The 14795-nt window shown below is 39.2% G+C and overlaps 2 protein-coding genes across 2 annotated transcripts in view; one reads left to right on the forward strand and one right to left on the reverse strand.

The window, feature by feature from the left end:
• Positions 1-1490, reverse strand: part of LOC111326787 (calcium homeostasis modulator protein) — a 2485-nt gene extending 995 nt beyond the window's left edge. Inside the window, exon 1 of the mRNA XM_022930857.2 lies at positions 1-1490. This exon is cut by the window's left edge and continues 995 nt beyond it. Coding sequence (XP_022786592.2) covers positions 182-1306 — 1125 coding nt within the window. The 5' untranslated portion in view covers positions 1307-1490 and the 3' untranslated portion in view covers positions 1-181.
• Positions 1491-4801: 3311 nt separating this feature from the next.
• On the forward strand, positions 4802-7368 carry LOC148720090 (dynein light chain Tctex-type 5-A-like). Its single transcript, XM_088738829.1, has one exon. The coding sequence runs from the start codon at positions 5264-5266 to the stop codon at positions 5888-5890; it is 627 nt and encodes a 208-aa protein (XP_088594955.1). The 5' UTR covers positions 4802-5263; the 3' UTR covers positions 5891-7368.
• Positions 7369-14795: the final 7427 nt, after the last annotated feature.

Genomic DNA, 14795 nt, shown 5'->3' on the forward strand with positions numbered 1-14795 from the left:
GATCGATGAGGTAACATTTCATGATAACCGTTTACCAGTATCCTATGAACACTGTTCTTGCTAAATCTAGATAGCTGTTCATGTACATGATTTCTTTCCTACTTAAATGTGGTAAAAACATTACTTTGTCAGAGCAAGTATTGGTAGACCAGTTTTTCGATTATAAATTCAGTAAACTCACTTAAGCTCTAGGAAACATTTCAATATCGTTTCCTCCTCCTCCTCGAGACACGCTTCCCCTGAGGCTGTCAGAATCATCCCTTTCCTTCACGTATGGCTGCGTCCTGTCGCCTGTTGATCGAGGATATCTTTCCGCCATGGCTTCATGCGCTTGACCAACTAGCGAGAACATATCATTTCCTTCAAGTTCGCGCCAAGTTGTGTCCACAAAAGTCATGTCGACTTTTTGTTTGCCTTCTTGTTGAACTTTTTCTTTAAAAGCGGTAACGGCTGCCTGAGCTTGAAGAAGTTGATAATCTTCCAAAGAAGGAAACGCTTCGTCGAATTTATTTACGGCGATCAAATGATTATAAGCGTTTCTGAGTATGTCGGAAGGGTTTTGCTGCACCGTAGCAAAATACAGGTCTGCTCGTCTCTTACCTTGTTCTCGTGCTAACTTTTCCATGTTTTCTTTAAATGCTTCAACTGCCGCTTCTGCTTCGAGTATTTTGTAAGTAAAAGGACTTGGCAATGAGCCGATTTCTCGCTGAAAACAGCATCTCTGGATTGAAATAACAAGGAAAGCCCCTAACAGAGAACAACCGAGAAGCAATAAGGCGGCTGTTTGGGAATTTTTCCCTGCATTTGCGTAGTCTGCTTCGATTTTTAATTTCTCCTGGGTTGAGGCCGTAAGCAATTTTGCTTCTTTCGTTCCTCCGAGAGCTGCACATACAAAATAGTCTCGCTGTAACAGTGCCCAGAAGATCCAAATGAAGCCAGACAAAGAACTCTGAAATACGATTTCCACGAGCTTTCTGCTGCATGGCCAGCGAGGGAAGAAGCAGCAGCAGCAACGTTTTGATCCTCTCCTTTGCTGCTGTTCGTAAAAACAACATCCACGCACCAAATCCCAGAATCCGCTATGAAGAAATATAGTCACGAGAAATAAAAACAAAGCTGGGATGACGAAGAAACAGCTTGCATACAATGCAAAACCATCTGGCGGACATTGAAAAAAATCCTCGCTTTGAACAACGGCGTTGATTCCAAAAACTATCAGCGCTATAGTTGTGTTTCTGATTGCTCCTGAATGGTTCTGAAAAACTGACTGGAACGAGGTCACAAGCTTTGTGAGAGTGAACGCCATTTTGATTTTGTTTACCGTCACAACCTAAACGCTCCCACGGGATTATGCATATCATTAATAATATTGGTCACGACGCGAGATGCTTGATTCAATAGCTCAGGTCAAGCGATAATTCTGTCGACGACAAAGTCCTAAATTTTTAAGAAGGATCGAGGATATTCGTTTTCGGCCTGCTGGTAGTTTTTAGGACATTGATTTAGTATCTGAGTCACATGTCATTTTCACAGCGTATACTGAAAAGGAAGCGCAAGCTTGAAATGTGAACATCCGTTAGGCGCATATCTCTATTTTTGTTTTGATGGGCCTTGTCATACGCAAGGGTCAATTGTATCACGTATGATACAAACATACAGTGATTGAGGCAAAGAGAAAAAAAACAGAAAAACAAAGGATTGCGTATGATCAGGGAGCTCTCTGGCTGAACTGCAGCGCCATTGATTTTATCTTTGATTTTTACTGTCTTTCAAGCACACTGGAATTTCGTCAAATCCATTGAACTGCTTGCATCATTGAAACCACTACTCGGCCTTAACTCATGCAAACTCGACAAGTTGCCTGTTTTGTCAAGTTTCTCGAGAAGAATTCTTATGAGAGTTTTTCAAACTGCTAAACGAAGAAAACTTCAACTGATGCGAGCTTGCCATGTTGAAGGATTCGATGCATTTGACGGACTTTCGTGAGATTCTTAAACTAATAAGGTCGCAACTCCGCAAAAATAATAAGCTCGCAACCCCTCAATGTTACGAATTCAACAAGGCTTGTGAATCTACGAAGTCTCCTTAAATTTGTTAAATCCCTCCATTTTCTTCGGGTTTGCTGCTTTGGAGGTACCCTCACTCCACTTCTTTACCGCTTAATAGAAAGGAAACAATTTAACGACCCATTAAGAATGACATTTGAACCAAAAGTGTCAGGTGGTATTGGAGACTTACGTATAATTTTGAAAAAAGATGATTGGCCTGAAGCTTTGCTTGCGGAAAGCAGAAATACTACAGTAAACTTTATTTCATCAATGCAACACAAGTGTGTGGGCTGCAGATGCCGAGTTTGGCATTCTGTTGCTCATCGATCCAACGCAGAGAAGCAGTATTAACCCACCAACTCAGAATAAATACACCCACCTTACAGAAAAATGAAGTTGAAACAGATAAGTGTGAAGTTAGAGAAATTTCATAATTAGCTTGCGAGCTTCTATTAGCCTTGTGGAAATCAGTGATCCAAAGAAAGTAAGGAATCAGCCAACTTAAGAAGTAGACTTCGAATTTCTTTAGATATTTCTAAGAGGTAGGATGTACTTATAAAGCGATAAAACCGACTTCGCGGTGCTCCTCATACCCACTCCCACCCCACCCATCAAACCCCTCCAAATCGTCTGATGCTAGTTTTGGACCACATTTGTCACGTCCACTGGAAGAGAATTTGTGAAGCATTCGTTTTTCGCCCGAGATATATCATGACATGGGATGTCAGTATTCCTGTACAAACACTGACACTGGTTGCTCTGGTCAGACAGGACAAGCCGATCGCAGAACCGTGGTGATTTTCAAATTAAATGTCCTGTCAATAACTTGTTAATATAGAACCGTGAAGGTTCGAAACCGTTAAAATTCGTGAGGTAGAGGAAAGCAGAGACAACAAAACAATATCAGCAAATATAAACGAATCAGCTGCACACTTAGAAAACGAGTAACACCGAGCCGAATGATTTACGACAGATAAAAAACTCAGTTCAAGTCTAATTTTTTCCAAAATCCCACATGAAAGTTGCTACGGTCAACCAGTTCCGCTTACTTTCTTTTGCCTGTGATATCTAAACTTTGGGCCATTTTCTTTTTAACTTGATGAAGTACTCTTTTAATATTTAGATAAACAAAAGCACTGAGAGTTAGACCTTTGTCAACGCAAATCTATCTAAAGTCACTTAAAAGAGTTAGGTTATAATCAGTTGGGTCATGTTGGAAACCTGTAAACTGAGGTATAATGGAAAAAGGCCACAAAAACGAAGGAGGATGTTTAAGAAAGTATAGAGATGACGAGCTTCCACGATTTTTTCAACAGCTCAAGATGTGAAAAAACCATATCGTTGGCTTGAGTTTCTAGGAGGATAATGAATGTTCTCGCCGAAGTCGGTTATTATGCCTGTAGAGTCGCGTTCGGCGAACAATCAGTTGCGTATCATTTCGTCACTAGTAAATAGATTTTGTTGTACAGGCCGTCATTTATTTTCACTTGATTTACCAGTTCAACTTAAACAATTAACCGACTTAACTGGACCGCAAAGAGCGAAGTCAACTTCCCAAAATCGAGATGCACTGACTACTCGAGGGGGTAGTCATTTTCGTTGCTTAAAAAAAATAGAATTTTATATATCTAAACTACTTGGTGAGGTAACGTAAACCAGTCAAGGCAGCGCTCAGTCAAGTGCCCTGGGGCTAACTTCAATGGATCAATGACGGAATGTTGTTGCATCATTACCAAAGCACATAGATACGCTTCTTTGCTGACACGTGTAATTCAATTTTAAGCGTTCTCCTTTTTGCCTTGATTAAAATATAAAATCATTCGATAAATAAACGAATTTCGAGCCTGTAGACCTATAGAAAGTGCGGTCTTTCGCTTTTATAAAGCCATGAACAATAGGTTTTTGACCAATCAGGGCGCTCGTAGTATCTCAGTTCTTTTATAACGTGACATGAATCAGGCTTGCTGGTTTCCGCCGAAAATAATCATGTTATTTATAGACATTTCCGTAGCTTTGCACCTACCGCTTCAGATAAACAACCGTACGAAACACGCCATATGATTGGACTATTCTATTGTGGGATAACGTTAGTGTACATTTAAGGGATATAATGATTGGAACATTTGCAGTTGATCTCTTGTAATATACGGTGCCAAGCTTTTCGTCTCATTTTCATCTACTTTAATTAGTCTTTCAGCACAGCCGAGATTTGTTTCATTAGATTCAATTATCATCATCCACGCAATATATGAAGCTCCTTCAAATTAGCATAACCCGCCAAGCAGACCGAAGCTCATTAAGTGAGTTCTCTCAGACTCCTCGTGTTCTGAAATAATAGCCAAATTGACATTTTTCAATCGTGTAGTGATCTGTTTTGTTAATTCTTCCTTGTATATTTCCTTTTGTTGTTCATTCTCCAAGACAATATCGGCTTACGAGGCGCACGAAATAACATTGATTATCATAACAAAGACGCCACAAGCTCTGAAATGTGTCTGCTCAAACATAAAGCGTCAAAAACTGATCCGTCCTCTTTATTTGTCGTCCCCCTTTTTTCTTCTTTTTGTTCCTCTGGTGAAAAAACTGAGAAAGAGACAAATTTCAGTTTGAAGTCTGTGTACGTACACTAAACTCATGCGCTTCTGGCATGACAAAAATTTTTGTCACAGGATAAGCAGCAGATGTATGTGGGAGACTCTCGACTGCTTTTAATTTCGTTTTAATTACTGCATCTCACATGAACAATTAACCGACTTAACTGGACCGCAAAGAGCGAAGTCAACTTCCCAAAATCGAGATGCACTGATTACTCGAGGGGGTAGTCATTTTCGTTGCTTAAAAAAAATAGAATTTTATATATCTAAACTACTTGGTGAGGTAACGTAAACCAGTCAAGGCAGAGCTCAGTCGAGTGCCCTGGGGCTAACTTCAATGGATCAATGACGGAATGTTGTTTACATTGGAAAGGACATAAACAAAGTTCGTATTGTGTTTGAAGGCCTGTCACTACTTCTGATGCAAGCGAAACGAAAGTTTGCGTGGTCCTCAAAACGCTCGAGATAGAGGGATATTTAAAGGAGGATTAAAGCACACGAACAGGAAACGAAGGATTCGATGTGGAAGCTATAGGGACAATAAATAAGCGCTAAACTTGCGACGACCCGAAAGAAGGCGTGAAGGAGGTGTGTTTACCCGAGGCATGTACAGACTGTGACATGGAGTCAAATATCTCCACGTTAAAGATCGCTCAGGAGTTCGAAGGGAAAACTCTTGCAAAGAACACTGCTATGCGTAGAAGAAGGCATTCATTGTTTGAGACAGAAGAGATACCCAAGATACGAGAGGGAGACCATGGTGTTGCCGTCATGACCCATGCTGATTATCCGTTGCGTAGTCGCTCGAAATCCCTTCCGTTGGAACCTAGAGAGCGTAAGATTTCAATTGGATTCATGCAAGAAAACGTCAGAAGGGTTCTCCAAGAGGTTTTAGAGAGTAAACTGAAAGGAAGAAGTTATGTGGCCAGCGAATGTGCGGCGTTATCACGAGAACTAGTAAACATTCTGCGCGAGAAAGTTGTAGCGCTCGATATGAACAAGTACAAATTTATTTGTACTTGCTGCATTACGCAGAAACTCAAACCGCCCCTTGCCATACAGAGTGGCTGTGCCTGGGATGAAAGTGCCATAGGGATTGATATGGACGGTTTTACTGAATTTGTCTACAAGAACGACGATCTCATCGCAGTTGCAACGGTTTATGGAGTCCACGCTCAGAAGAGGACGGAAAGAGAAAGGTACTTAAAGAGTATCAAAGGATCCATTTACTCGCCTATCCCAGAGTAAATCTCCCAAAGAAACTTTACCTGCATTTCATAGAAGGAAAATTGAAAATATGATTATGGTGAATGTAACAAACAACCTCTTCCTTTTTCTCAACCGAACTTGTCAAACGATACTGATCATTACTGTTTTTTTGTAAACTGAAGCAGTTAAAATAACAAACTAGGTATCATAAGTAACAAATGTACCATCTTGCATATTAAATTTCTTTTGGACAATCAATATTGTTAACTATGCAGATAATGGTCGAATGTTAGTTATTACAAGTCACTATTGACATGATCTGTACTACATCATTTCGTAGTATTCGCAAAACGGATCGAAAAAGAAACAAAAACATTTACATTTCAAATGTTTGATAAAAACATTTTCTGTTACGAAAAAAGGTCGAAAAAGTATCTTTTGAATACTTAATCACAAAATCATGACGAGTTGATATCATGAGTCTCATGAATGATTGACCGCTCACAAGCGTAAGAACTAGTCATGCCGTGACAACAAATCTTACGTCGGAGCAAGTCACGAACTACGTGTCAAGCTCGATTGGTTGTCTGTCATTAAACTGCATCACCATGGCTCTTACAAAAGTATTTTGATACTTCTCAGCGCCATATATCCATATATCTTGTGTTGTTTGGTATTTTTCCTTCATTATCTCCCGTCATAAGTTTTTGACTTCAAGTAAGGATTTACGTTACGAGCCGACTAAGTTTAACTTACTTGCAAACTGTTTTAAGTCAGTAAAGCGTGAAACACGTTTCTGCATTTAGGTATGATATTTTACTACAGCTGGCTCACCAAAAAATTAATTTTGAAAGGCAAAGCCAATGCTGTATACACCATCTTTTACGTTTTCTAACTTATATTTACTAATAACTGATCGGGTTTACTTATTTAGAAATGTTTCGCTTAGCTAAATGATTAGTTAATCAGCAAAAGCAACATTTCTTCGTAATTACTTTACACCTTTGAATACAATACTGAGATTGTCATAATTTACTCAGAGTACACAAACGAAAGAGTAACAAATAGCCCATTTCCGAATTGCCCTTGGCCTCATTTTCAAAACGAGTCCTGGTGCTCATCCTTTCATATGATAATAAGTTTTCACATGCAAATTAAACTAATTTTCAAAAGAATGGTTGAGCACCAGGCCTCGTTTTGAAAAAGAGGCCTAGGGTAATTCAGAAATAGGCTATTGTCCTTTTAGTTATCAGATATTTGTTTATAAGGATCTTATATCTTTTGGTACTATTTGATCTCAACGTATATCAAAGAAGTTAAAATCATTTAAAGCATCTGAAAACTGAGTGTCACTCAGGTGGATTTTCAAGATATTATTAACTGAGAGAAAATCAATCGATATAGAGGCATATGGTGGGTGGAAAGATTTAAGACCGCAAATTGTACAACTAAAGTGTATCTCAAATAATTGTTGTAAAACCAAAACCAAAATAAACACATCAGCCAATCACAACAAAGGATAATGTAACTAGGAGCTGATGACAACTATAGGTAATAAGACGCAAACTCTCTACTGCGAGGGAAAACGCGACCGCAAGCTGTCTAAAGCACGGGAAGACGGCGACCGCAAACCTTCTATAAAAGCGCGGGAAAACGCGACCGTCAGACAAAGGCGATATCGCTTTTAGCTTTTTACCTACCAACATGCCCAGAGTGGTACCAAACACTATGTACAGTTGATCATGATCGTGTTTTGTTGTCACGAAGAGACTCACATGTTCAGATTTTGATTGAAACTAGTTTTTTGTGTGGCTTACACAGAGTGTATAGTCACATTATAGCTCGATCTGATTTACTGATTGATTGATTGATTGATTTACTGATTGATTGATTGAATGATTTACTTATTGATTGATTGATTGATTGATTGATTTGTCCACCAGAGTCGAGTCGAGTCGCCTGTCACGTTGTCTAGTGCCGTACGGCGCACTTAGTCTGAGTCAGCCATCTTGGTTGTAAGCGCGGTCTCGAGTAATTTTCTTCAGGTGATCGTATCACGAGTTAGTTCTCCTCACACAAACTAACACCTAGCTATGCCAATCTTTTTGTAGGTTTTGTCGAACACCAATTTTTCAGCCAATACAACGGCTCCAAACCTGAACTCTACGTTGCTGCATCGACGACAGTATCGGCGCTACCCCTTCTACCAGAGAGGAGCTCACTCAATTCATAACCGCAGTCAATTCTTTTCACCCGGCTCTGAAATATACCGGGGAAATTTCTGACAAGTCTTTATCCTTTTTAGACATCCAAGTTTCAATTGAAGGCAACGGTTTATGTACTAGTGCATAAGGCAACTACTTTATGCACATTACAAACCTACAGACTCGCATAATTACTTGTTATATTCGTCTTCGCATCCATCTCCCGTTAAGAATTCCATTCCTTTTTCTCAGTTTCTAAGACTTCGCCGTTTATGTAGTGATGACTCTGATTTCCACCACAAATCAGAGTCAATGTGCCAGTTTTTCGATAAACGTGGTACCCTGTTTCTGTCGTTCAAGCGGGTTACCACCGCGCCCAACTTATCGATCGACATTCAGCACTACAAACGTTACAAAAGGAAGATTCCGACCGCATTCCATTCACTCTCACGTTTCACCCTCACAGCCACTCAGTCGAATCTATCATTCTTAAAAACTTTAAATTACTTCAAAACGATCCAGAGACAAGCACTATCTTTTCGCAGCCTCCGCTAATTTCATTCAAACGCGACAAAAACATAAGCAATTTTTTGGTCAGAAGTTCTTTTTAGACTGATGACCAACCAGGCACTTTTAAATGCACTCGTGCACGATGCAAAACGTGTCCTTTCATTCACAACACTGATAAAATATCGGGACCCAAACAATTCATTAAGATCACTGATCACTTCACGTGCACCTCCGCCAATGAAATCTATTGCATAACTTGCACTTATTGCAAAAAGATATACATCGGCGAAACAGGCAGAGGACTAGGTGACCGATTCCGAGAACACCTTCGCGACGTGGAAAAGAATGACAAGGACACATCGAAACCAGTCGCTAGACACTTTTATTTACCTAATCATTCTAAGCAACATATGGCAATCTGCGGTCTTTCCTTACACTTAGGTAGCACGGAAAGCCGTAAAACTCTAGAGCAAAAGCTCATCTTTCAAACCGGCAGTCTAAATCTCACAGGAATCAACGAACGCTTTTCATCCCACTAATTTATTCGTGTTTTTCTCGTTTCCGAGTTCTCACCAATAACGTAGCTCCATTTTCTGCCTTTAAAAGCACACACAACCCACAATTCCTCTATTCGCTCCGACTAAGGGCTAACGCTCGTAACGTCAGCTTCTGTAACCGTTACAGTGGCCAATTTACCATTTCAACTTTGTTGATATATCCAAATTATAACACACTCAGACCCGGCTTTCGTTATAAGTGCAGCTTGTGTAAGAGCTTTTATGCTCTTAAAAGACAACATTCAACAGCTTGAATCTTCGATACGGGTTTTATCTCACTGAAAGGAGTCATCGCACTCTCGCAAGCCAACAACTATCGGTTTGATCTATTGGTGCGGGTTGCACCACTGAGTGTCTGAAAATGTTAGAAAGTGTTTGAAACTGTCTGAAGCCACCTGAAAGTGCCATAAAGTGAAATAAATAGTATTGTAGTTGCATTCTCCTTGCATAATTGAGAATTCACGGAGGCAAATTTCGAATCGACAAAAGTGTGGGAATCACGATTGAACAATACCAGATATCTTATCAGGCTTTAAGGATCATTTTTGGAGTTTAATACTTACGATGTTTTTTTCAAATGTATTTTACTAGCCGGTATTGAAACAAGTTGTTGGACAACACAACTGTGGAATGATGTGATGTTTTGGTTTTCACAAATGATTTTCTACAATGCCTATATTCCATTGCTTATTTTTCCAAGTAATGCCCAGAATGATTCAGACCTGAACATTTCATGACTTCCTGTAAGCTTGGCAGTCTTCTAAATTCCCTTCATTATGGTTCAGATAAGCATTGATTTTTAAACTTGGTGGTAATACATTTGTATTAAGTGTCCCTGCCTGAGAAAGTGTTCCGGGGGCCAGAAGTGGTGGTCAACCGATTCGACTGAAACTTGGCACAAAAGTTGAGTGTGATAAGATATTTCGAAAGCCACTTTGGCTCACTTCTCTGACTGTTTGTTCTGGAGTTTCAGGGGGTCCTATTTGTTGCCTGTGGAGCACCAAAAATTCATCCTTCTAGTTGGCACTTTGAAAGTACTATAAAACTCCACTGGTAAATTGTGCTGCCATACGAATTTGACCATGAACTCTACTATAGTGGACCTTTTACTTCATAATTATAACTTTGTTCGCAAGTCGTTAGACAGAGGAACCTGAGGCTAAAGTTAGGTCAAATTTGAGGTCAAAATCATTACCCAAAATTGCCATTTTTCAAAAACCATTAGACTAACCTGTCTTCTTGCATAACTTTCATACTAAATCTAGTATGTACTTTAGAGACCCATTTATCAAAATCAGTTGGGAAAAATTTGACTTATTAAGGTTTGTTAGGTTTTTGGCACAAACTCTCCATGCCCCTCCAAGGCCAAACAAAATGGGATTTTGAGCATAATTCATGCTATTGACAGACCAAATTCTTGACATAAGGTCTTTATTTTGTATTTGGTGAGTGAAAGTGGAACACTAAAGCCAATCAAGTGTCATTATCTAGAAATACCTCGACTTATAGCTTACAAATGCTTTAAGAAGGCCTCTGATTAGCACTACATACACCTGGGTTTAGCAAATAAAATTAATTTTTTCTTTTTGAAAACCTAGTACCCATCATAGAGCACAAATAGTGATGTCCTTGCCAAGATATGACAATATTTTTTCAAGAGATGCTTGAATTTCTTCTGATTTATATTTTTCAGGTCATATTTCCATACACACTATACTCACAAGCATGCAAAGTCTCTATATTTTGTCGGACCCATTTATTGATGCAGTATGAAGAGAGCTTAACGAAAACGACCGTTAACAGAAGATCTATGGTTAAACTTTTGATAGCCTTGCTAGCTCTAGTAAATACGCATGATGGCATCAGTAAAAGAGCAGGATGATACATACAAGTTGTAGTGAGTAGCATCTAGGTGAGTTGTAATCCATCCGATTTCCCTGGTACGTTAGAGCTCAATAAATCAAATCATCCGACAGTAAATAAGAAATCCACAGTTAGGAGAGCTGGATAACAAATATTTTGTGTTGCAGTTTATGTGAAACATGCCACTCAACACCTCGAGATGCGATTGTTATTATATCGACTAGCCCACCATATTGGACGTGAGAGTGAGAGGACTAAGCGAAGTCGAGGAGTCACGCCACCTTCACTGAGTTTTGAGTAGGGCGGGTTTGTCGACCATCGCTTGCGGTAATCATAGGAATTGGCTAACTGTAGAAGAAAGGCTGATAGTTTCTAAAGAAACTGTTTGGGGCTGCGTCGGTGGGGGTAACGAAATAATTTGGATATATCAACAAAGTTGAAATGGTAAATTGGCCACCTTAACGATTACAAAAGCTGACGTCTCGAGGAGCACTACCTATAATTTCAACGTCGAAAAACTCGCACGATGACAGTAGTTGACTGAGTTTTTGGTTTTGCAACACCTTGGCTAATCTTCCCTTGGCAGAGAGTTCGCGAAAAATGAAATCTTCATACAAAAGAGAAATGGAAAACAAACAAACTATTTCTGAAACATGTGTCCTGAACCCTCTTCATAGGGAAAAAGATTTAAGGAAATTTTTTTTTGGACGGGAAATTGAGAGGACGGCTCTTAGCGAGAGTGGCACTTGAAATGCCATCTGCTACATTTATGCACGTGTATGAGCTCTTTCTTATATTTTGAATTACCTGTACTTGTAGCTTTGGTATCACAGGGTCTTCCTCTCGCCCGTGGGCACCTGACCCCTTGTACTTGTGTTTTAACCAAGCAGTCATGTCATTATCGCGAGACAACAAAGGAACCATTCTTGTTTCGTGCAGAGCCCATGACAAGGCAGCGCAATGATCACTTACCCCTCCAAAGGAACAAAGCGCCATCATTTAAATTATCCTGAAACTTCTTATCGCTCCTCTTTTACGTATGATGCACGATCCTTCGCAGTAGATAGCACTATTTATGCAATAGCGAAAATCAGACCTGAAAAAAATCAGGCCTGTACGGGATTCGAACCACTGACCTCTGCGATACTAATACAGCGCTCTACCAATTGAGCTAACAAGCCAACTGGGAGAAGGCCGTTAAGTTTTTTTTTTTTTTTTTTTCAGGTCTGATTTTCGCTATTGCATAAATAGCGCTATCTACTGCGAAGGATCGTGCATCATACGTATTTAATACCGCAGTTCAAAATATATGAACTTCAAATATTCATTGTAGCTACTCTTTTAATAACTGATAAGGCCTGACAAAATATAGAGATTTTGCATGCTTGGAGTATGATATTAATGGAAATATGGCCTAACAAACATAGATAAGAGAAAATTCAAGCATCTCTAAAAAATATTGTCATATCTAGGTGAGAACATCATCATTTGTGCTCTATGATGGGTACAAGGTTTTCATTTATTACTTTACTATATTTTGCTAACCGCTAGGTGTTTGTAGTGCCAATCAGAGACCTTCTTAGTGCATTTGTAAGCTACGAGTCGAGATGTTTCTAGATAATGGCACTGGATTGGCTTTGATGTTTCATTTTCATTCACCTAATACAAAATTAAGGCCTTATGTCAAGAATTTGGTCTGTCAATAGCATGAATTATGATCAAAACTCCATTTTGCTTGGTCTTGGAGGGGCATGGAGAGTTTGTGCCAAAAACCTAACAAATCTTAATAAGCCAAATTTTTCTCAACTGATTTTGATAAATGGGTCACTAAAGTACATACTAGATTTAGTATGAAAGTCATGCAAGAAGGCAGGTTAGTCTAATGGTTTTTTGAAAAATGGCAATTTTGGGTAATGATTTTGACCTCAAATTTGACCTAACTTTAACCTCAGGCTCCTCTCTGTCTAACCACTTGCGAACAAATTTATAGTTATGAAGTAAAAGGTCCACCACTACAGTAGAGTTCATGGTCAAATTCGTTTAGCAGCACAATTTACCAGTGGAATTTTATAGTACTTTCAAAATGCCAACTAGAAGGATGATTTTTTGGTGCTCCATAGGCCACAAATGGAAGCCCCCCCTGAAACTCCAGAACAAACAGTCAGAGAAGTGAGCCAGTGTCTTTTGAAATGTCTCATCAGCCGATCGGTTGACCACCACTTCTGGCCCCTAGAACACTTTCTCAGACAGGGACACTTAAGCCTTTATTTGGTAGACTACTATTCCTTTTCAGTTACTTGTTTGGTTTTGGCTAATTCATATATCTTATTAACTAAGCGCGAGGGCCGCACTGGGAGAATAATGGCCCGAGGTCTTGACAGTACTGACCGAGCGCAGCGAGGTCCGTACAAAAAAGACAGAGGGCCGATATTCTTCCAGTACGGCCCCGAGCAAGCTTGGTTAATAAGAGATTTATTATACGACTGAAGTTCAAAGGGACGCAAGTGCGGTATCATTCGGGACAGTGCCCGGTCCAATACTGAGAGAATATTGGACCGGCAATAGAGCATTTTGATTGGTTGACTTTAGTTATTTGCCCTCTGACTGCCCGTGTCGTGTAATAAATCACAATATTGATATACGTGAAAAATTACACTCTTGATTGGCTGAAAACAGCTAAGTGCCTTTTTCATATATCACCAATGCAAAAAAATAACAACTCAAGTTCAAAAGTAAACTATTGGTAGGCTCGGCAATCACACTAGAAACCAATCAGATTTACATGAAGTAGGTTGTGCTGATTGATACACGTACTAGCTGACCAAAATAAACCAAAGCTTGGATATTTTTATCTATATTGATAAACATTAACAAAACTGTATTCCTGAAGGACAAATTTTGAGAGCATGTCAAGTTGACCATTTACATGATGAAGTCAAGTTCACTTATTCGTTTCATCTTTCCACATAGCTTGAATTAGGGAGACATACTGGCATGAAATAGCAATATAAATAATAAAAAGAAAACTTAAAAGATTCTGGTACTTTAAATCATATGATACCATCATGTGCTTGCCTGTACATTGAACTCTTTTTTGTTTCAGTTATGTCTCTGAGTACTGTCCTGAAATCTATTATGGTGACAATCTATCTCTAGTGAACTTTCTGTTAAATAAAACCTCCAGGTCAAATTGTAAATCTTACTGGGTTAAAATTATTAGCAATGTTAATGTAATGAAACTTCACAGTACTACTCAACATATGATTCATTAAAATATTGCTTGTGTTCTGATCTTGTCATGCACCTATCTTTTTTCCCTAAATTCTTCCATTTGCAACCCCATATCCACCTACCTGAAGTAAATTTTTCTGTATCAGTTTATAGAAAACACAGTCCCACAAAACCCAAAACCTCAACCAACTGAAAATAGAACTTTGTGCCCTAATGGACAGCAGAAACCTATGCTCACTGTGTTTACATGTACCGTATTTTATCGGCTATAAGCCGAGCGATTTTTACACGTTTAGCCTAACTTAAATTAAAATCTGACTTGTAGAGGGGGTTTCGGCTTATAGCCGAGAGTTTAACCTGAACAAAAATTATGGACTTAATAAAAATAAGATAAATACGCATATATTCGCATACAAGCCGAGCAAAACACATGGACAAAAAAGCAAGAGTTCTTGGTCATTAACTTTAAATATGTGGTGGCTCCTAAAGGAACCGTTTGTTTTCTGTCGTGAGCTGCACGTTCGAGGATGTCAGCTTATGGTTCATCTTCGCTTTCCGTATCAAATTCTTCCTCCATCT

The sequence above is a fragment of the Stylophora pistillata genome, chromosome 11, assembly GCF_964205215.1.
Source record: "Stylophora pistillata chromosome 11, jaStyPist1.2, whole genome shotgun sequence".
NCBI classification, from domain to species: Eukaryota; Metazoa; Cnidaria; class Anthozoa; order Scleractinia; family Pocilloporidae; genus Stylophora; species Stylophora pistillata.

Excerpts from the sequence above, each read along its gene's own strand:
- LOC148720090 (XM_088738829.1), top strand. The coding sequence starts at position 5,264 with ATGGAGTCAAATATCTCCACGTTAAAGATCGCTCAGGAGTTCGAAGGG.